General features: G+C 45.0%; 1 protein-coding gene across 5 annotated transcripts; it reads right to left on the bottom strand.

The window, feature by feature from the left end:
• Positions 1-5042: 5042 nt before the first annotated feature.
• On the bottom strand, positions 5043-23190 carry SERBP1 (SERPINE1 mRNA binding protein 1). Of its 5 annotated transcripts, none has more exons than XM_034064101.1 (10): positions 22680-23189; positions 19573-19723; positions 18521-18658; positions 18307-18402; positions 17640-17714; positions 15287-15464; positions 12101-12148; positions 9407-9580; positions 8433-8471; positions 5043-7458 (listed from the first exon to the last, which is right to left on the bottom strand). In XM_034064101.1, the coding sequence occupies exons 1-10, from the start codon at positions 23065-23067 to the stop codon at positions 7402-7404; spliced, it is 1344 nt and encodes a 447-aa protein (XP_033919992.1). In that variant the 5' UTR covers positions 23068-23189; the 3' UTR covers positions 5043-7401. The 5 variants fall into 5 exon arrangements, with proteins under 5 accessions (XP_033919992.1, XP_033919993.1, XP_033919996.1 ...); XM_034064102.1 differs by having other exon boundaries at positions 18307-18378; positions 22680-23188; XM_034064105.1 differs by lacking the exon at positions 18307-18402 and having other exon boundaries at positions 22680-23190.
• Positions 23191-23433: the final 243 nt, after the last annotated feature.

Here is a 23433-nt window from a genome sequence, read left to right as displayed (position 1 = left end):
CAACAGCTCCACGTCCCTCTTGTGCTGCTGCCCCAGAGCTGGATCAGGGCTGCAGGGGGGGTCTCCCCAGAGCACAGCAGAGGGGCAGGATCCCCTCCCTGAGCTGCTGCTCACACTCTGGGGGTGCAGCCCAGCACATGGGGGGTTCTGGGATCCAACACCCCAAGTCCTTCTCCTCAGGGATGCTCCATCCAGGCTCCCCCAGCCCCTGTTTGTGCTGGGGATTGCCCTGACCCATGCACAGGACCTTCCCCCAGTTGAACTTCGCACATTTTCTCTCACTACATCCCCTCATCCCCAGTGACACTGGTGCTGCAGCCCCTGTGGGTACCAGGAGACACAGCCACAGCTCTGCCCAGGCCAGCCTGGCCTCAGGGCTCAGTTCAGGGCAGGAGAAATCCTCACCAGAAAGAAGAGCAACCACAGGGACTGTTGAGAAGAATTCAAACCATTTATTGAAGTATTCTAATCACAGGCCTGAAGTGTGTGGTACACATTTAATGACTTTGTTTACTAGACATGTGTGTATATATATGTATACATAAAATGTTGAACTCGTGAAACTGGTTTCCTGTTGGTTTCCTTGTCCAGCTCAAGTGCTAAGCTACAGATACACACAGAATAAGGTGGCTTTAAAGATAAAGCTGAAGCGTTGCTGCTAAATGAGATGGTCTGGATCTGCACTCACCTGGAGCATCCTCCTCCTGCTGGGGAGCAGGCAGCTGTTCTCCATCCACAGCTGGCTCCACGAGCTGCTGAGTAATGCCATGAAGGCCTCCCGTGACACCACTGCCTTGGAGCACATCCACTGTCAGCTGTTACCTGCGTTGGTGAAGGAAGAGCCATCAGGAGCCCTGCAAAGGTCTCCTCACAGTGCAGGGACAGAGATCCACCTGCATCCCGAGGCTGCTACCTTGAGGCCATGGCTTCCTCCACTTCAATCAGAGAATCCCAGCCTGGTTTGGCTTGGACGGGACCTCAAAGCTCATCCAGTTACAATCCCTGCCACAGGCAGGGACCCCTTCCACTGGAGCAGCTTGCTCCAAGCCCCTGTGTCCAACCTGGCCTTGAACACTGCCAGGGATGGGGCAGCCACAGCTTGAAATGCAATACCAAAAGGGAGCTCTGTTGGCTCATTTCCCTTTTTCATCCCAGCTGTGGCTATGTCACCCTCTCCAGGAGGCTCCAGAACTGCCAGGTTCAAAGGCACTGCAGGACAAGGCTGACTATCCATATCCAGGCACATGCTGCCTCCTGAGCCAGCTAGGCAGGCTGGTGGTACCCCAGGATGTGGTTTCCCAAGCTCTGCACCTCCATTCAGCTTTCAACACCTCTGCAGTGGGTGGGAGTCTATGAAAATACCTGCAGGCATGTGTTAATGTGTCATAGGAAGGTGAAACTCATACCCTCTGGGGCAGGAATTGTTCCTCAGCTCCATCTAAACCTGCCCTGGTGCAGCTTGAGGCTGTTTCCTCTTGTCCCATCCCTTGTTCCTTGGCAGCAGAGCCCAGCCCCTCCTGGCTCCATCCTCCTCTCAGGCACTTGGAGGGAGCCATCAGGTCCCCCCTGAGCCTTCTCTTCTCCACACTGAACCCCCAGGTTCCTCAGCCCTTCCCCATCTCTCTTGTGCTCCAGCCCCTGCACCAGCTCCACTGCCCTGTAAGGATGTAGACACTGAGGAACACAGAGACTGAAGGCAGCTGCCCAGGATCCTGCTTCCCCAAGGCAAAAAGGTAACATAGGAAGCGTGATGAGCAGCAGCAGCATTCCAGGTACCAGCTCTGGCCATCTCGGTGTGCACTTGAGGGCTCCTCTGCAGCAGAGGCCATCCCAGATCATGTTCTTGCATGTTCCACCTGCCCTGGGCAACACTACAGCCATTCCACATCAATCCAGCACGGTCCCTGCACCTACCTTCAGCTCACCTGCAGTAGATGCTGCCTGTGACTCTCCCACATGCACCAAAGGATCCTGCTCATACCATGGATGCAGCAGAGCTCCTTCATGGCAGGTACTGCAGCAGTCACTGCAGGAGAACACATCCTGCTGCAGGAGCACTTGGCATGAGCTCACCTCAGACAGCAGGAATCATGCACTGAAGGGAAACAACTCCCAGGTGTGCCAGTAAACACACATGACAGCATCTTGAGAGGGGCAGGTATTCAAACACAGCACCCACAGTACCACTGCCAGCAACATATGCTCTTCCCTTCCACCCCGATCCCCAACACAGATGTAAAAGTCATGATCTCCAGGCTCCCAGTAAAACCATGTGTGAGGAGGCTTTGCAGCAGCTCTGCAACGCAGCCCTACTCACTGGTGGCTGCATCCTCACTGCCACCGCCAAACTGGACCATGCTCAAGGTCACAGCTCAGACAGGACCACAGGAACATGCACCTCCACATGGAAACAGCTTTTAGCAGCAGCCCACAAGTGCAGAGCAGCCTTTGACAAGGGCCTGTAGGGACAGGCCAAGGGGAATGGCTTGAACCTGCCAGAACAGGGGAGACTGAGCTGAGCTCTTAGGCAGAAGCTCTTCCCTGTGAGGGTGCTGAGGCGCTGGCACAGGGTGCCCAGAGAAGCTGTGGCTGCCCCATCCCTGGCAGTGTTCAAGGCCAGGTTGGACACAGAGGCTTGGAGCAAGCTGCTCTAGTGGAAGGGGTTCCTGCCTGTGGCAGGGGTTGGAGCTGGATGGGCTTTAAGGACCCTTCCTATCCAAGCCCATCCATATCCTACGATCTTCATCCTGGCCTGACACAGTTAAGCAGGACTGCCCATGAAAAGGCACATGAATCAACAATGGCCATGTTGTCCCAACACACTTCCCTCCCACTCCACATCACGGTCCTGCAAGTGCTGTACAACCTTTGGGCACTTCCTTGGAAGAATGGACAGAAGGGAATCTTCCTTGTCTTCCATACACGACAATGGGAATCCTGCAGTTTGTCAAGTACAAATCCTAAACACAACCAGGCATGTGCTAACTCCCAACTGCTGAAGTGAAAGCAGTAAAACTGCTCCCATACCCCATTTACCTTCACCCAGGAAAGAATGTGCAAACAAAACAAAGCTTCCTCACCTCCTGGTGTCACAAGGACCTCTGTAGATCAAACAGCTCAAGAGCCCTTATCAGTAGCTACAGCCGAGCTACACCCTGGGCAGTGAACTGAAACCTCAGCTCACTCTGAACCCTCCACTGAGGGTGTCAGCAACAGCCCAGCTCACCTCCTGCCCTGCAGTGCAGCCCAGCATGCAGGTTTGCTGCTCCTGGCAAACAGCTGTACCGACCACCAGAACTCAGACATCACACGCAGGTCACAGCCCCACAGCACACCAAGCTGTAATCTTGCTAAATACAGGAAAACCCTTGAGCTTCTACCTGCTCTCTCTTCTAGCTCAACCCAAGGTGCATTATCCTCTGCAGCCCTGCGTACTTCAGTCCTTGAGAAGAAGCAGCAGCCACTGGGCTCCAGCCACAGCCCCACACAGCAGGAACAGCCCCTTCACTGCTAGGAACAAACCCCACACTGCTTTTAGCAAGAGCTTAGAATGCAACAACAGCTCCATAGTCTACATCCTCATCCTGTTATGAACATAAAGTATTTCACCTGTGAAAACCATGTACGGAAGGAGACAAAACTATCCCCAGAGCAGTCTCTGGCAAAGGGAAGCACAATTCCTCACATGCACACAAGGCCACTCACACCATCCACAGCAGCTTTTGCCAGGCCCCAGCTCTGCCCTTTCAACTGGTTCCTAGTCTGGTCTCCAGCCTGGTAACAGACATCTCCCACCTGGGAACAGCGGCTCAGTGGCACTCAAATGCAAACACTTCACTTGGACTTGGCTCAGGGATCCCAAACAATGGAACTCCACTTTTGTGCTCTCCATACCCAGCCTGGCAAGAGGCTTCCAGCTGGGCAGCACAGACAGCTCAGGACCTCAAGTCAGCTGCATTCAACCATAGATATTAAAACACACAAAAGGCCAAAAACCCACTATTTTGTCATTCACTCATCTTTGCACACTGACCTTCACACACAGACAACAGAACACTGAGCACATTTTCTCCTTACTCTTCATGTCTCCAGCTATATCACCCCATGGGACTTCACATGAAGTCCTACTCCAAGAGACAAATAACATTGCTAGTAAGACAACAACCAAACCTGACGTCTCCACGTAAGGACACATTTACTGTTTCCCCCTCACTCAGGTTACACCCCCCAGAATGAACACTGCATTTAGGGTTTCAAGTGCAGGACCCAGTGTGGCAGGGACCTGCACTTGGCACAGGGGACCACAGGCACTGGACACTCGCGCTTGCTCCAACGCACCTGAGTCTGGTCAGGAGGCTCTTACCTGGCCAAGGCAGAGCACAGGAGAGTAGAACCCAAAGGGAATGTGGTCCTTGTGAGGACTTTAGGAAAGAAGCAGGTTAGCAAATGCTGGAAGTGTCAGCTTTAGGCATATGTCCTGTGTTTATTTAAACAAGAGCATGGCTACGCAACCTCCACAGGCAAAAGCCATTACAGTCAAGAGTGCTCTCAACTCCTCCAGCTGCAAACAGAGTAAATCACACTGACTTCTGGTGGTTCAGAAGTACTTATGTCCTTTCCCACCCAGCTAACACATTTATTCATGTCTCATTTCCTCCCAGCATCAGTGGTATTCAATCTGTAAGATGAACTTTCATGCTCCAACCTTGCCATTCAAAAAGCCAATTGGCACCATGTGCTTTTCTTTCTCTCCAGCTTTTTCAGCTTTTTGATTGTAAAAAGGTCTAGTCCTCTGGATTTGGTGTGACAGAAGTAGCAAGCAAGAGGACTGAAAATATTACTAGACAGCAAGCTCATTCATCTTAAGTAAGCTACTTGGGACATAATTCCCCAAGGAAAAGTCCATCCCTGGCAATGGAAACCCCTGGGCACTATCACCATGGGCAGACTGGCCCTTCTGGGGCAGAGAACCTAGATGAACCACTCTTCACCTCAGTGGTTTCATTTCACCTCTGTGTTTTCATGACATTTTTAAAAGAGCATGAAAATAAACCTTTATTTCAGTTCACACCCACCAATATTAAAGATAAATGTTCACAGTTTTAGTTCTTGACACAAATGGACTGAAAGAGGCAAATTTACATCTATCAGAACAGCAGATGGACCCATTGTTAAGTACAAGCTGTCTTGAAAATCAGATGTGCCATTTGGGAAACCGCTCTATGCTCCATAGCAGGAGAAGGGGAAGCTCCTGAGCAAGCCCAGCCAGCAGGGCCCAAACCATGCACTGGCTAGCCCAGAACTCATCTGCAAAGCTGAATGGCAACGGAAACAGCAAAACACAGTTTGGGTTAAGGAGAGGAAGGTTTATGTTACAGAGAAAGCTTTTCCTTAAGTGTGTTTCTGCACATCAAGGTATGTGTTATCCGAGGTGTCCACAATGCTGGAACTGCAGCACATTCTACCTTACCACAAAGGGAGAGGGAAGAGGAACAATTCAGTGCTGGACCTGCAGCAGCTTCCACGCTGAGCACCTGGGTAATATCAGCAGAGAAACGAACCAAGAGATTTTGATACCATCCACTGTTTGAAAACTTGCCTCCTTCTCACAGCCTGGTACTTCAAACTATAGGTGAGTGCACTAAAACCTCTAATGCAATGGTATTAACAGCGGTTTACAACAAAAACTTCTGTAGAAAACAGTTTAGAGAAAGCAAGCCAGCTGAACACCACAATTAAGGAGTCTGATATTTCATATTCAAAGGTCTCCAATACTTTTTGCCTGTCCTGTACAGCTTTTAAAAAAATAGGGCATTACCTTTTGTTTTCTATCTACCTAGTTAAGAAACTACAAATATGTTATAAGCTGTCCAAAGTGTAAAACATTAAATAAAAGGAGAAACCTGTTTCTACTCTCCTAACAAATGCTGCAGATAAAAACCCTTAAGAAACCCTCTTGATCAGTCATTCTCTCAACTCCTTTTTGCGTCCTGAAGTGGCAACGTTCCTGTCACAGGGATTTAAATTAAACCTACAGTGAATTTCTACAGGGGTAGAAAATGTTTCTTACAATCTGAAAAAACATTCATTTGTCAGCTAGCCATTGGGTGTCCAACACTGCACAGAGCCAGGCACAGCTCTGAGGGGGAGGTTAAGCCTTGGGGGTTTGGTTTGCATCTATTTAGTTGTAATCACACACATTGTGACGTTCCCATCTGGAATGGGAAAGCAAAACTCCCTCTTGCCAGACCCAGCCATGGCTGGCGGGCTCTTCTTCTGAAGACCTGCCACTGTTGGAGCAGTGCTGTGAATACATCAGGTGCTGATGTACCCATGTCAACACTCTGCTATTCAGTTCCAGTTCCCAGGTGGAGTCTGGATGGACTCACCGGAGCAACAGCTACCACCTTCCCCCCCTCCCAGCTCCAGCAACAGCCGATCTCCATCTCCAGGGTATCCCCTCAAAAGAAAAAGCATCAGTAATTTAAAAACTCTTTTTTCTTTCTTTTTTCCAACAAAGCATCTTGTTCTGTTGAAGGGAGGAGGAGGGGGGAACAGAAGAAAGGTAAAAGGGGCGAGTGAAAGGTGTAATACATTAGTTGTTAAAAACTGTTTGAAGACCAATTATCCACGCATCATTGCTGGATCAACACACAGGTATTTCACTATAAACCAATGTGCTTTGAGTCTTTCCGCACGTATCTGCTATCAATCTTGTATAAAGATTTTCTGCATTAACAAACTACCAAACGTAGGTGAAAAATGACTGTTTTTTCCAAGTCTGAAAGCAAGGATTAATCCTAAAGTACTCCAGGAATTGGAATTCCATACAGCACTAACAGTCTGCTGAATTAAAATTCCACATATTCCAAAAGACCATGGGCTGATAAGAATCTGCTCAACAGGAGTTAAGGAAATGGAAATAGTGTGCAAGAATTAAAACCCAGTTTGAAGTTTTTTTTTTGGGGGGGGGAAATGTCTAAAATCCAGAATAAACCAAATAAAAACCACAAATGAAGTGAAAGCTTTTAACTGGTACACACTGTTCACACCTATATTTCAAGTTTGGAAACGCATATTTTCAAGCAGCAATACAAAAAAGTATCCATGAAGAATGCATAATCTCTGAAAAAATTATGAAAACATCCCTGCTACCATTACATTTCTAAATACAAAACTGACTACCATATTGTTGCTTCTGTGTAGCGAGAGAAGTTCATTTTCAAAACAGATAAAATTCAGTCTTTAGGTGTGAATGGTATGAATGACAGTCTCTTTTTTTCTTTTTTTTTCTTTTTTTTTTGTTTTGTTTTTAAATTTCTTAGTTGTTTAGGATCCTTAAGCATGCAAGCCTCGGAGAGGAAGGCCCGACGAGGGCAGGGGTGGCTTATGACATCCAGTTTAGGACAGAGCTGGGAAAGCCTCTGGGTCATCTACATCAGGAGCAGAAGCACTTGACTGAAAGAGAAACATCAGAAAGTTATTACCTGCAGCAGCATCAAGCTCTACTATGATTCTGATTCTTCACATAGCACCAAGCCCTCGCACTCATCATGCTGAATGAATCCTATTCAGAGCAGGGAATACCAGGATGCAAAGAGCCTAGCACTGGACAAATTACTGCAAGAGCAATCTTTCCCCTCCATCATAAGCAACTTTTTTATTCCAAGGATTATAAAGTCTTTTGTACTACTTTCTGAATCAAAGCTACATGAAGAGGCATTACAGGCAAATAGACCATGTTCACACATGGTTATCAGACAAGGTTGTAAGTCTTTTTCCATTCTGAGACGTCCCTATGTATGAGCTTACACTATTCTACTAGCACACAGCCATCAATTCTTAGCAAGGGACGTGACTGCAGTGGTACAGAAAAAGCCAGTTTGTAGCACAAATTAAATTTCACATGCTGTATTTTCCCCCAGTCACAAACTAGCTGTTGATAGAGAGTAGTTTCGGACCAACCTATCCCCAGAAATTCATACACTGACCAAGAATCAACTCAGCACTTCCCAGGGTTTTTTAAAGGCTCTGCACCACACCTGAAACCAGTGCTGCAATGATATGCAGAAATTAAATGGTTTAGAATACTCTTCCCTTTGTCCATGAGGGATGTGGAAGAGCCAAGACAGTGGCATTTCCTGTAAACGTACTCATTTCTCAAGGGATATATTTAAACCATTCCAAAAAAGTTGTATCAACACCTAGAGGCAAGACTGAGATACTGCAGAAGCACCCAGCCCACAAGCTGGAGTTAAAAAGGAATAGCAAGGCCTCAAGCCTATTAAGCTCCAAAGCCTTAGTACTGCCAGTTGCTTATTCCACAAAAGCAGAAAGCAAGTCAAAAAAGCCAATCTACCACACAAGTTACAGTCCCTGCAAGAGGAGGAGAACCTTGCTCACAGTTAACACAAGTACCAAAGATCACTAACCTGGTTGGGTGTGTGGATCACATCAAACTCCTTCACCAACTGGAAGGAAATAAGCAAAGTTAAAGTAAGATGCAGGAAACTATTTAACCACTTCATGGCAGCATTCTTGAAGCAAGATGCTTCATGTATCAGTGAAACAACTTGGAGCAAACACCACCATTTAACTTCAACTCCTTAAAACTCTCTCAAGAAGAGTTTTCCAACTAATAACCTTAAAACCTGAAGTAATCCAGTGTGAAAGAGAAGTGTCCCAGAAGAGACAAAATTCATTAAGTCTGGTCTATGTGAGGAAGGACACACCATACAGACCGAACTCATTTTTTAGTAACCATATGGTTAGATGCATTTAAGCCAAGTAAGTGATCCATAATAAATCCAATCTTTCCTGTAGCTATACTACAGCACTTCAATTTCATGTGTGCCCTCCCTAACCCCATTCAGTACTTTTCTTGAGTATTTTCCTTAGGACTCTCAGACTAGAAGAGTAAAAAAACCCTACTGCAGATCAGAAAAAACAAAAAAAGCATGAAGTCTGATTTCCACAGAAAAACTCCTTAACCACACAAATCCAAGCAGGTGTAAAGACAGTCTTTCCCTCCCAGCAAGTCACAGTGTGGATACACCATCCTGATGGTGTCTGGAAACAGCTCCAGCTCTTGCAGTTCTGCTCTGGTACACACAGACGCATCTCACAGTACATTCAAGTCCATACTGAAGAGTCATTTTGGGGGTATGGATACAAAGATGGACACTTTTTTTAAATCCAGCCTACTCCTCACCTTCCCTTTTTCGTGTTTAATAAAAAACATTCATCCTTCTGTCCTAACAGCAACCTAGCTTAAAGTAAACTTGTAAGAATAAATGCTTAGTTTTAAAAGGTGGTGTTTGTTGTCAAGAGCAACTGCCCCAGATATGAAAACAGTAACAACAACTGCAACTAAACTTTTCTGCAGTTAAAAGCTGCAGCCTCTTACCTTGTCAGTTCTGCCTCCACGGCTGGCCCTGCCACCACGTCCTCGGCCACCCCGTCCCCCTCTGCCACCACGTCCGGGGCGGCCAAGGTCTCCAAAGTTGATCTCCAGCTGGGATGTAATATCATTTGCTGGCTTGCGGAAGTGATGATCCATTACAGAGTCCTCAGCATGAGCCTGAAATGAGGGTTTCTTCATGAGTCAGGAAAAAACATTGCCAAAGGAACCTTTCCATCTGTGGCTGCACTCTTACCACCACAGCGTATGTGTTCACCTCCAAATGCACCCTCAAATTGATGACTGATTGACTGATTCAAGTTAAAAATGCAGGAATTGTTAGGAGTCAAGTTATACCACTTGTGCAAACAACAAAACCACGGGCAGGTAATTAAATAAGCACTTGAGCAAACAGGTATCTTTCATTTCCATAATTCAGGGAACATGTTTAGGCTTATATGAGACTAAACTATCACCAAGCCAGCACAGAAACTCATTTTCTAGCACTTCTCCTTTCATATTCCCAGGAATCTTCAAGTTCTGTTAAGTTCATTTCGTTCTTTTTAAATACTTACTTGATAACCCATCTTTATTTTGCTCAATGAGTACTTTATACTTCTCCATTTTCCTCAATCTCGTATCGTAAAATCCCACACACAGAATGCTTGTGTTGGAAGGGACCTTAAAGCTCATCCAGTTCCAACCCCTGCCACGGGCAGGGACCCCTTCCACTAGAGCAGCTTGCTCCAAGCCCCTGTGTCCAACCTGGCCTTGAACACTGCCAGGGATGGGGCAGCCACAGCTTATGAATATATACATATTTAACACCAGGGAGATGGCAAGAACCCCTCACTGGTTTGCATCAGCCATACCAAACAGCACAGGAGGCAAACACAGTTCAAACACAATGTAACTGAAATAGCTGAAACATTACTGCTAGAACAGAGAACCAGCCTCAGTGAATGCACTACAAAACTACATCACCTCTGCCATGATACAACATTGTCTTACAGCTGGTTGTTCACAGTGCATTCAAGACTTGAGGAGCAAGGTGTGTACATCTAACACCATAAATGCTCTTAGTCAGGACACTGAAATATTTCAATTACACTGAACACAAAAAGAACAAAGTGTTTTCAAAGTAATTATTTTTCCTATTTTGTACAAATAGTTTTTCCATGTGGTAGGTCAGGTTTTGCCACCTTCACAGATGGAAAACTGGATGAGACCAAGGGTTTAACTTCCTTTCCCTACAAGCCCCCAACTTCTGGCATAGCAATTACCAATTTGCTTGTTTTTCTTCTACAGAAGTGCAACATGCAAGCTGAAGCCTCTTAACTTACTCTTCTTTTTGGTGTAATTACACAATATGCTGACTTTCAAAGGCAACATATTGTGCAATTAAGCCCCATAGTCTTTAATTACTGTTTGCGGATCCTCCATAAGGCAGCCAATGGATACACAGGTCTGCATCAAAAGGCAGAAAGCTGCTTTCAGGAACTACATGAGTCAGTCCCAAGCACCAGGATGTGGACAAAGCTATAAAGACCCTTCTCCCCCATCAAACTAATTACACCTTTCTGTGCACAGCTGTACTTGTGGCCTTCACAATGTCGCACAGCTGGATTAGACACAAAGAGAAAAAGTCCTCCATGCTGCTTTATTTCAAACATGTTTCACTGGGATGTATTCCATGTGATCAGACCCCATCCACTCCTGATTTTATAGACTTGAATTGTACACCATTCCCTCAGAGATCTCCTTTCCAAGCTGAGAAAGTTAGCCTAAGCAAGTTATTTCTCAGAGAAAAGTCATTCCACACCTCAGCCTGACATGGCACTACTCAAGCATGGGTACACCTATTTGTAAAACAGCACACAATACCTTCTGTTACAGCTTTGATTCCTTTCGTACTACTCAGTATTTTATCTACAGTTTTGACCACTGACTGTATTTTCAGCTTACTGAAAGTTATGACATTCTCTTCTGTGAGACACAGTAGCAGTGGACTTGTACATGAATTCTGTGCATTCCCTTCCCTATGTTTGCTGCGTAAAAAAAAACCACTCAAATCCACCAAACCCGTTGTATTTTCACAACTCAACTTTAGTTTAACCACCAAACCTACAAACAGTAAATTCTGTACAACTTCTTTATTCAAAGTAACTAATGCTAATTGAAAACACCAATAAAATACTTGGCATATTGTCCTCATCCACTTCTATCACTCAACAGCCACAGACATACTGCACAAATTGCTTACTCTGAATCATCTTTGGAAGCATTTCATTGATATGTATTGGCAACTCTCAGCAGTGCTCTGATCTAACAACTGATAGCTTCTTGAAGGCCTTGCTGCACTTACGGGTCTTGGAGAAGGCTGTCAAAAGTTAGGAACAAGCTACTACAGGAAAGGGGGCCAAAGCAGACAGCAAGATATGGAAAAGCAGCAGTAATGACAGAAAATAAAGACTCATGACAAAAGCATTTATGATAAGGTTTGAATTCGGCTCAGTTAGGAGCAGGGGTACTGAAGGGTCCTATATGGTGCAAGTTAGACAACAGGCATGGACAGAAAAGCTCTGTATTTTATCTACTTGTAGTCTCTATTTTGGTGACTTTCGTATATCCAGACCTTTGTTTCAGAAGGGGGTCTTATCAAAACACAGGTATTACTGGTTAGATATAAAGGATCAGTACCTCATTTGACTCCAGCAGACTCCCCTGCATTTCTGTCATCGCCTTTGTCTGATGAAAGTTGCATGTCCACGCCAAAGTGACAAAAAGAACAAAGGGAGAAAACAAAAGGAAGAAATGAGACTCAACTACATACAGAAACAACAGGTAATAAGGTCACATGAGCTTGCTGGATACAGATGTCACTGAGCACGTGGAACAGCAGAAGGATGAGATCAACAGTGGTACAAGCATCCAGAGAGACTGGAGGATGGACTAGACCACAGGCAGGGAGACAAAGAGAGATCTCAGACTGATACCAAAAGAGTTCAACACAAGCTGTTGGCAGCTTTAGTAGAGATCATGCATACAGGATGAACTCTAGCACCTCAAACCATCAGGCACAGCAGTGGACAGATAAAGAGGGTGGGATGCTTAAAACTGCTGCTAATGAAAAAAGATTCCTGCACAGCCTTGATTCAAGAGTCATTCTCCAAATCTGGAGAAGATGAACTGTTCTCTTCCAAACCGTGTCTCTCAGGTTCCCACTGCAGCCTCCTCTAGAGAAGTGGTTAGATTAGCAAGGAAGTTTGAAGGCACAGAAAAGAGGCACAGCAGAGTAGGACCTCATCTACTACCAAGTCTTTGAAGGAGACTTGCATACAGCTTTTGGAGCAAGCTTCAAGATCTCTCCACAATATAATTGCTTCCCATGCTTCTTTGTTCAGCTGCACCAGGAGAACTTATAAGACCGAAGCCACTGAATCAGCTGCTGAGAAGGAAAAGAGAAGACCTCTTTTATGGCATAACCCAATCTCCTGGAAAGAGTCTCATCAGATCAGGGCTGCCACGACACATGGATTTTGTATTAAAACAGCAAGAATCTGAACCAGTATTAAGTGATCATTTTATACAAAGCATCACTTTCTAGTAATTGTATAGCAAATGTGGAAAAGAGAAGAGACCTCAGACAGGGTAAAGTGTTTCACCCCCCAGTGAAGAGCACAAGAATGAAGAAGACAGCGCTGTCACAAGATTAGGGCAGATGAACAGTACCAGATCCTCAGACTCACTTTTCCCAAAGACTCCTAGAGCATCCTCCCAGAAATTCTCAAGCTACAAGGATGAGGGTGGTCATCACAACAATTCAAATACACAGGGTCACACTGTGCTTTTTCAGCCATAAGGTACAGAACATTGGGACTGAAACCCCTGAATTTACTTATAAACCAAGACACTTCCACACATCAACTCCTTCATAAGTAAGAATCAGAGAAGCCTTACATCAACCTTAACTTCATGACTCATATGTATGTCCAAGAAGACAAACAGGAAAAGGAACAGCAGGTGATTAGTAGGTTTTGTCCGTAACTTCTGAATATTCCACCTAAGCCTGCTCACAAAGGAGCCACAGCAAAGGCTTTACCAACACCTCTATTATAGAGCTGTTCTGCTATAACACTGAGCCAAACCCCCCCATACTGCTTCCCACAGGATAAGGGAACAATGAGTAAGCAAAATGGGGAAACGCATCTGCTGGACACACACCAAAAGCAGGCTGAAAGCCTCTACGTTTAAAGGCAGTATTATTAATATCTCAATTCTATGCTTAACTAGCAAGAGGCTGTTAACACCTTAAGTGATAGTGTCAGAAATAAGTGACTAATTTCTCCAAGTAGAAGTTAACCAACACACCTTTCAAACAGAACAATCTAGTAACCACCTCAGTTCTTCCATGGGAGTAACGTGATGAGTTATTTTCACTGGGTTTGCGGGGGTTTTTGGAACTGACTACTAATGTGTTTTCAAATAGAAAATACAGTGCAGATCCTTCTAGCTTTGAAATCGAGAGTACCACCATGTTCTTACATTACTATGTTCTTACATTACTATACATGCATATATGTTAAAAAGACTGTTTTCAGCTGACTAAATGCCAAATATCTGTTTTAGAGGGACTGGGGCTGGGGGAACTTGAAAGACTAAAGGCTTAGCAAATCTTAGTCAAATACAAAAGTATTTCTGTTAAAATATAGTCTTCTAACATACAGCACCATTAAGTCTAAATCCATTTCCCTTTTCTACACAAGCCAGAGAAAGCAGTATTTAATGAACACTTCACTGAACAGCTTAAGGCAAACACAAAGATACACAATCATTTAAAGAACTAAAGAACTTACACAGCAAGGCAAGGTAAGAAAATAGCATGACTGTGACAAAGTCAAACCCATTCTAAGTTCAATGAGATTGGAAATGGGAGTTTTCACTGGAGAGTACCGAGTAGTGCCTCCCCCTCAGTATTGTGTCCCCAGCTTACAAGAAAACACTGACAAGGTGTGAAAAAGTAGAAATAGATATTAGCAGACCAAACAGAACACTACTTCAAAGGCAGTCAGAACCATCTGGTACACAAAGCTGCCGGCCACCCATATCTTAAATGGGCTAAAAACAAAGATTAAAGCAGTCCTGCATTAAAAAACACAGCTCTCAGCACTTCCCTTCCTTCTGAAGTGAAAGTTTTGTCTCTCCTTGCCACTCACACTATCTTGGAACAGAAGAATGAAAATCTTGTAATGACTAGAGTATGTTTGAGAAACTCCAATCCTACAGCAACCATGTTGAACATCACTGAAGCATACAAACACATCACCTTGACTCCTAAAAGCTTCAAGGAGGGCTGTCTATGTAGTATTACAAAATGACAAAATACCCATGTTACAAAGGTAAGATACGCAGTTCAGATACTAAGGTGTCTAAGACATACATTGAGTTTAGCAAGGACCATAAGTCTGTGTACTGCACAAGACAAACAGATGCTAAATAACACAAGCTTTCTTAAAAAGAAAAAAAGGGATAATGCAGATAAATTTGATTTTGACAACCCCCTTCTAAAATGCTCACCAAGAAGCTCTCCTTACAAAGTTACCTGCCCAGATGCAGCAGTATTCCAGCCTTATCCCTAGATTATATCACAGTATACACCAACCTAAGCATTGCTTAACTGTTAACTGTTAAATGTAAACATTGCTTAACTGTTAAAACTGTTATGTAGACATAAGAATGTCTACATAAGATAAATGCTGTTGCCACTTTGCAAGCTTTTAGCTACAGGTCCGTGTCCCAAAAAACGAAGCTTCCACTCCAAGAAATGCACATCAATGGCAAAACCTACACAATCTGGATACTAACAAGTATTAAAAACCACTTTACCTCCTCGCTCTTTGACTTGTGAAGAACAAATCCTTTTTTCCATTGCCCATCAGCACCCTCATTTGGTTTACGGATGTTGAACTCAACTTTTGCACGATCCTTACTTTGAATTGCTTTCCACTCATCCAGGGTCATTTCCTTAGGGCCTTCTTCCTTAACTTCTTCAACCTCATTCTCTCTGCAGTAAATTAATGGATTATTGGTCATGACTTATAGAACTCACATTCTAGATACAACAAATTCAAAATCAGTTGTTATTTGTGAGTAGATTATAAAAGCCTGTCTAGTATTTAGCAGTTAAGAGGTTTATATACGAAAACTCATCTCCTTTAGCCACAGTGCCAAAAACATCACAGCCAAACAGACACCTCTGAGCAACTAAATGGTGAGCACAGCCCCATGATGTCTTTCTCCCCATAAATGACAATTTTCTTTACAAATATGAAAGTCTAACTTGTGTAATGGACTTGTTTGGAGCTCCCTCCCCCCACTTCTTTGAGATACCTCTTCCCCCAGAGATTCAAGTTAAGGCAGTGAGAGACATCTTGTTCTCACCACAGTTTTCAAGCTCGTTTTTTAAGTAACAGGATTTAATCAGCTTTGGATACCCTGCTTCCTTTATTGAGCCAAAGGCAATTACTAATTTCCTATCTAACTGAAATTATTTTTACTTTCAGCTAACTGGAAAAGAACAAGAGCAGACAACTTAACTACTTGTACAATGTATCACCTCATTGTAAACACTTGGGGCCCCTACCTTCTGCCAAAGAGCTATTTTATGTAAAACACACACACACTATGCTCAATAACAGATCATGTTCCAGCTACAGAGGCAGTCAATCCTGTAGTCACTCCTTTGTGTGTTTATGCAACTGAATTTCTGATTTATAGAAAACTAGTACCATGTATGTAACACAAAAAGATCATGGAAGACTCAACCTAAAAGGAAAGGTCTTTGTTTTGTAGCGGTTAATTTTCATGTAATAATGCAGAGGTTTTAAATCAAAATAACTCTATTTCCATTATTTTCTGTCCTACAGAATATTTTTTTTACATGGTATATATTCAGAAGGGTTTTTGTAGTTCAAGGCCAAGATATTGCCTCTCAGCATTCTGTACATTTTACTGCAGTAGAACATCCCACAGTTCTGCTGAAGCATTTAGGTTAGATCCACACCAAAATAGCCAACTTGAAACTAACCCATGTAAAGATGCTTTCCTATTAAGATAGCTGATGGATTACAACAGACTTGCTATGAGTGAAACTAAGAAATCCACATTTTCTGCAGGTCTGAGGAAGCACCAGCACACTGCTGCTAATACAGGTCCAGGAAATACTGCAGTCAGAGCAAATTTAATACATCCAGCTTTCCAATACATGTAGCTTTTTCAGAGACTAGCTAGCTTGCATTTCCTGACCAATGCTCAAGCTGTATTTCCTCACAAATCCTCGTACTACTTCTGTATACAACCTGCCCTTAACCTTGGACCACCACAACCTTGGAGAGTATCACTTAGTCTTCTTTTAGTTAAGCTAAATCCATTTCTTACTCTCTATGGAGTAATTACATTCTCTTTAAAACTAAGCAAAGTCATTAATGAGGAAATCAAGCTACAGCAAACTGCAAATTAGAAATCTTGTGCAAACAAGTATTTCAAAATTCATCTTCTCTACCCTTTTCTTTTGAATCCATCATAAAGCACATCCCTCATTAAAACAACATTTTACTGTACTATGCTACCATCAAAATTTGTATCATGCTTTTACCTCAACCGTGTCACCTTCTCATTCTACTTATCTAGTTACTCTATTTCATTCATCCAGTCACTGGATATATGAGGTGTCCAAGTGGAATGAGAAGCAATCAACTGAACTTCTTTGAGGTTAACACACAGAAGCTGGAGAATTAAAGGGATACACCCTTTCTTCCACAGGCTGGTCAAAATGTCTGAACACTGGCTTTGAAGAACTAAGCTTAAAAAAAAAGAGTTGCCCTCCACTGGCAGAGGAACATTTTGTCCCTTTTGCTTGGTGGTTCTACCTAATTATGAGCACAGATGCTTCTGGATTTGGTATTTAGGAGATGCAATCCCCAGACGCTAAGCGTATGAGTACTGATTATTAATAATTAAGTTTGAAAGTGACCTAAGAACCTGCATGACACTAATGTTTTAAGATAACAATTTTCAGACAGACTTTAAAGAGACAGGTGTTCAGCAGCACTGTGCATAATTCCCTATCTGCTAAAGAAAGCAGAATCTGAGTTCGGTAAAAGTAGGAATAAGTATTAGAGGTTAAAGGCAAAGTAATGCTGCCTCTGAAGCAAAGAGCATTAGGAGGAGTGGTACTCACTTATTTTCAGAATCAGCAGGCGGATGCTCCTCTCCCTCTGGCGTTTCCTCAGTTGCAGCCGACTGATCCAATTCACTGCAATTACATAATGTTTGGAGTTTGGCTTTTTAAGAGTTCATCCCTCTTTAAAGCTACATAAGAATAATTACTAAGTTCTACAGTGAACTTACACAAGCCACTCTTCTTTAAGAACAACTATTTATTTAAGGATTGGTGCTCTCTGCGCTTTTTACATTCACCTTCCTAAAGGTTTTCCCCAACATTTACTAACACCCCTTCTGAAAGCCTCCTGCTTTCAAGCGCAGTGTGGGTTTGGGTATTAAAAATTCTGTTTTCAATGTAATACTCATAAAAAAGCATGCATAACCTGATCAAAATTGTCAAATTGTTCTATTAAGTAAAAGAGCTATTAAAAAAAACAAAACAGCACAAGTCCCTCCATGCAAAACTTCCCCAAAAATCCTGTTTTTAACAGCAAAACCATCTCTTGTGTTACAAGAAATTGTTCCTTTACTACAGTCTGCACAGGCTGCTTTAATAGCAAAGCAAAAATTATCAAAATCAAAGGCAAAAAAAGGAAGCTCAATCTTTGTATTTTGCAAGCAGTTACGATTAGGCTTGATTAACATTCTGCTAAGAGTTGTCTGAGCAATGACAGATTACTAACGTTAGCTCGTCTTTGACGGTTCCCCAGTTGTGTGATCCACTGCCACCACGCTTGTCCTCATGCTTTAGGCCGCTGAAATGTGAATGTGAAACAGAACTAACAAAACTGAGTTAACATTATAGTGTCCAGAGACAGAAATTCAAAAGCAATTATTAAAATGTATATTAATTATAAAGAATAGCCACACTAACAACAGAAAAAGTTAAAGACTTACGATCTATCGCTGCCACTATGTCTGTCAAATTCACGCTTGCCACGAGAGTCAAACCCATCTCCTCTGCCCATGCCACGGCCGCGGCCACGTCCTCGGCCAAGTCCACCACGTCCACGCATAGGTCGGTCAATAATAGGTCTAGCATGGAACATCCAAACGTGAGTATTCCACCTCCCCAAGTTCACATGTTTTTTCACGTTTTCTTTTTTCCCTTTTGGTGTTTTATTTCCTTACTTTTCCCTTGGTAATTACTGTTTGTAACTTTGTCTAGGCTTTAGTTTCAGTACCAAATTGTTACACTGAATAAACCCACATAAATAATAATGCCCGCATTTTAGGATCTGGAAACAAATGCTCAGAAGGATTACTGTTTGTTTGCAACTCCTGGCATTAAACTCCAAAATTCAGTGTTTGTATTGTGTTACTTAACTAGCTGATATAACAATTTCCACTTGAGTCACATTCATCCAACCTACTTTAAAATGATTTTATCACTGGTTACTAAAATGTTAGTATTTGAATGTTATTTTCAGAACAATTCTGGATCCCTCATGATACTTGAGGGACTTTAAGTCTTGCCTTGACATAAGATGGCTTCTCACCTCCAGATCTGAAGCTGCTGCAGCCAAGATGTACACACCTACATGGACAACTTTTTTTGGCTTGAAGTCAGCTGTATGGATTTAAGCAACAGCATAACAGCAAACAAATCTCATGCTGCAGGCAACCGCTACACTCGGGTTCCTCTCCAGAGCTATCTGCTAGATTTAGAGAGATATGGTGGGTATCAATGATTTAAACCCTAGTTTCAGTTACACCCATGGAACTGCTCATCTTAGCTCATCCCAGTCTAAAACTTGAGTCAAGTTTGTATCAAAATCATGGAAAAGTGTGATAGTCTGGATAACACATGCTCTTCTTGTGACTGACAAAAATGTAATTCAACCCACTTAATTTTGAATCAATCAGCTCTTTGGTTTCTAACTTAGCAGCAGAAGGCAGGACAGCCCTTTCCTATCAAAGCTTTTTGTCATGCAAGGCAGAATTCTTACTTATCCACAGAAAATTCTCCTCCTTCTTTCTCATCAGGTTTGTCGAAGCGGCGCTCACGAGGAGGTCGTCTCTCTGGTCTCCTGTCAATCGGTTTGCCTTCACCCTGCTGCTGCTGCTGCTGATCAGGCCTCCTGCCAATGCGTCTTATCCCTGAAACATGAGGCGAAACACATCAACGGAATGTGGAGCTGCTCGGGGACAGATACCATTCTTTAACACCATGAAACAGTACTAAAGGTAAGCTGGAATTGAAGCTTTTCTTCTAGCCTTGTAACTGGATAATCTGAGAAGCTGTAAATCACTCTAGATATCAGACTCTTCTTATTCACATTTTTATACAGCATTTCAATCAAACTGGATTTTGTGCAAGTGCAAACTCTTACAATACTGTAAGAAACAAAACCTTTAGATATGTGAGTAATCTGTGTTAAAGCAATAGGGTCAACTTCCAAAGAAGGATCAAGGCAAGCAAGATACTTATTTCTCTCCAAAAGGTCCTTTTCAGGTAAAACAAGTGGTTTTTATTTTGATGTGCAGCAAAACAAAGTCAGCATCAGCACACTGGACCCTCTGACAGCCACCCTGCTTCATCACACCATGTCCTCCTAACAAACTGTTTTGGGCAGCAACTCCAACTCAAGCAGGTGCCACCTGCACGCTGATGTGCAGCAGGTACTGCTCAATGACTAACAGCATTCTCATCCACATGGATCTTCACAGCCCAGTACAGCTCCTGCCAAAGACTCACCTCCTTGGGTATGTACTTAAACCAGCTTAAGAATACCCCGTGCCACTGAACCAGCCACTGTTCTTCCCCCACTCTCTATGGCTTCTAAAAGGGGTTTATTTTAAATGCTAATTTCCCATTATCTTCTTCACTTTGACATCTGAAATATCTTAAACACAGTTTTCTTTTCTACTCTTCCCAAAGGCCTGTTTAGCCTTCTTTAGGAAGATCTGGACAAATAATTATGCCTTGTTAAGCTATTCTCTTGCCAAAATACTTAGGAATAAAGCACTAAACAAACCAAAGCTGGCTCAAGAATTGTGAATTATCTTTCGATTTTAAACCTGCCAATTCTTAAATATTTTAAAGAAATAGGTCCTGCCTAACAAGCAATGTCATATTTGGGTGGGGCTAAAGAAGTTACAGTTGTAATGATATCCAAGCCAACACACCCAAATGAACAATGTCTTCTTACCTTACAAGCTGTACTTAACATCAAGTTTGCATGACATACATTGCTGGCTAAGTAATCCTAACTCCCTGAGGAAACCCAAGGGTTAAGCTCACTAACACTTGCTTTGAAAAGGACTCTCAAACCAAGACGACCATTTCATTTTAAGAGGTAAAGCTCAGCAAGCAGAGGAAAGCAAACAGGCCGGTGTCACATAGGAGGTATGCTGCAGAACTGGAATAAGCCTTTTGAATTTCGAGTTCAACACCCTGCTGCGCTCACAAAAACCTGGCTCCTGCTTGAAGCCAAGCCAAAAATAGAAGTCATTTCTTCTTAGCATCACAAAGTTTTGAACTGGTAATTCACCAGACAAATAAACTGCACCTTTACACAGCAGTGGAATAGTTTTTCAGTGAAATACAGTCAACACAAGAATCAAAACTCATTGATACTATAGCATCAAACACCTTTATGATAGTAGAACTACTGCCCCTTACAAAACATGGGCTTTTTTAAACTGGCAAGAGGTTTTGCTTCCTACAGTGCTCCACACACTTTCTCTGTTTCACACCCATAAGAAGCCATGAAATACTGATTTTCATAGTGAAGTAGTTCTCGTTCTTGAAAATTAATGTGAAAACCAGGAGGTAAACACGGACTGCCAGCCCAGCCAAACCCCCTTGTGTTGGCCAAAGCCTCTGCCCATGTTTCGTGTTTACCTTGTGAGGAACAACACCGTAATTCTGAACGTGACTAATATTTCCAGAGGACACTGGCTTGGGACAATTATTGCATTCTTCACATGGAAAAAACTCTTAAGTCCAAATGAACCATAAGCAGAGAGTATTGTGCCACAGTTCCTAACTCCTGCTCTCACCAAGTGTTTCCAAACAACGTCTGGGAGGTCACTTTCCAAAACAACTGGTATATGAAAACTTTTTCTCTCTCAAAAAAAGCATAAATATGGTAGGGAATTATCCTGCAACATGCACTGCAGTAAATAATGAAGTATTAAGATGCTTTCATATAACACTGTGTTCTTCCAAACTGGCTCCGTTTCTGGAAAGGCCATTTGCAGAGCTAAACCGCAGCGAGCCAGTTATTTCTTCACTCGCCCATCAACTGCTGTCACCACACTTTGACCCATTTCAAGGATTCAAATTTAATCAGTTCTGCACATTCTGACACGCAACGAAGTTTGTGCGGGATACAAGTGCTTCTCCACAACATGTGCAGACAAAATCTGCCCCTCCTCGCACAGAGCTGTGTCCTATATGCTCACATCATACTAGCTTACCCTATTAATACTTCGATTCCTGTTTTCACTAGCTTCCCGTGTGGGTTGTACTAAGGTTAACACAAACACGGTAGAGAACGCACAGAACCTGTTATTAAAATACATACTTGATTCCTATCAATACTGCTCGGTAGAAAAATGACCCAGGTGAATTTTGGGAAGCTCAGGTTCTGCCACCCATGCTGCCAAATCCGCCAGGCCACCCCAAACAGGTTAAGTTTGGGACGCATGGCTGCGGTTTTATGTGCGCCCCGCTCTTTCCCCGTGCCCTGCAGCAGAGACAGCAATGGGGCACCCCACACCTCCATTCTGCCGGGCCGGGCGGTGGGGACACACGGGCCGGGCCCACGTGCGGCCGGGCTGCACGGCCACGGCTGCTGCAGAGCTCCTGCTGCCCGGGGCCGCCCGTCAGGGCCCGTCCGCGGCGCTGCCCCGGCGGCCTCCCCGCCATGCGCTCCCGCACGTGGGTGCGAGGCCACCGCCCGCCGCGGGCACGGGGCTGCCGCTGCAGCCGAAGGCCTGGCCCTGCCCGGGGCCGCCCCCGCGGGCTCCTTTGTGCGCGGCGGGACGCGGGACGCGAGGGGCGGCCCCCTCCTCCCCCCCCGCCGCAGCCCCCCGCGGCCCCGCTCACCCTCCTTCCGCAGCGGCGCTCCGGGCTGGCCGCTGCCCTCCTCCCGGCGGTCGGGGGCGCCCCCGGCGGAGGCAGCGAAGGGGGGCAGCGGGTTCTTGCGCTCCTTCTGGGACTCCCTGCGCAGCTGCTTGGCCGCGCTGCCCACGCCACCGCCGGCGCCCGCCTGGCCCGTGCCGCCGGCCCCGGCCCCACCGGAGGAGTTGGTCTGGGCGCCCGCCGGACCGCCGCGGGCCCCGCCGCCCCCCTGGCTCCCGCCGCCGCCGCCGCTCTCTTTCCTGCGGGTCTCGGCCGCCCGCAGCACCTCGAAGGGGTCGGACTCGTCATCAAAGAGCTGGTCGAAGCGGTTGGTGACGACGCAGCCGAAGCCCTCCTGCAGGTGTCCGGGCATGATGGGCCCCCGTCGGCGGGATCCTCCTCCGATGCTGCCGGGCCCCCCGCACCCTGCTCGCTGCCGCACAAGATGGCCGGCCCCGAAGAGACCCGCTTCTCTTCCGGCGCCGGGCACATCCGGGCACCTCACCCCGCGCGGGGCACGCCGGGAGCGGCAGGCGGCCCGGGCCCGCCGCCGCCCGCTCCTCCGGCACGACTACAACTCCCGGCGTGCCCCGCGCGGCCATTGTGTGGGGCGGGCGGGGCGCGGGGTCTCCCCCGGCGCCATAGCTGCGCCCCACGGCGGGGCTCGGGCGGGTCGGTGCCCAGCGGCCCCCTGCGGAGCTCAGCCGTGATCGGTGCCCCCGGGGGTACCGGAGGGCAT

The sequence above is a fragment of the Melopsittacus undulatus genome, chromosome 6 (genome assembly GCF_012275295.1).
Source record: "Melopsittacus undulatus isolate bMelUnd1 chromosome 6, bMelUnd1.mat.Z, whole genome shotgun sequence".
NCBI classification, from domain to species: domain Eukaryota; kingdom Metazoa; phylum Chordata; class Aves; order Psittaciformes; family Psittaculidae; genus Melopsittacus; species Melopsittacus undulatus.
The sequence above is the reverse complement of the archived record's forward strand: the minus strand, read 5'-3'. Positions and strand labels throughout refer to the sequence as shown.

Coding starts and splice junctions, on each gene's coding strand:
- SERBP1 (XM_034064101.1), bottom strand. CDS start 23,067: ATGCCCGGACACCTGCAGGAGGGCTTCGGCTGCGTCGTCACCAACCGC. Junction 17,715..18,306: donor ACCGTCAAAGACGAGCTAAC/GTTAGTAATCTG, acceptor ATGTAATTGCAG/TGAATTGGATCAGTCGGCTG. Junction 7,459..8,432: donor TGATCCACACACCCAACCAG/GTTAGTGATCTT, acceptor TTTCTCTTTCAG/TCAAGTGCTTCTGCTCCTGA.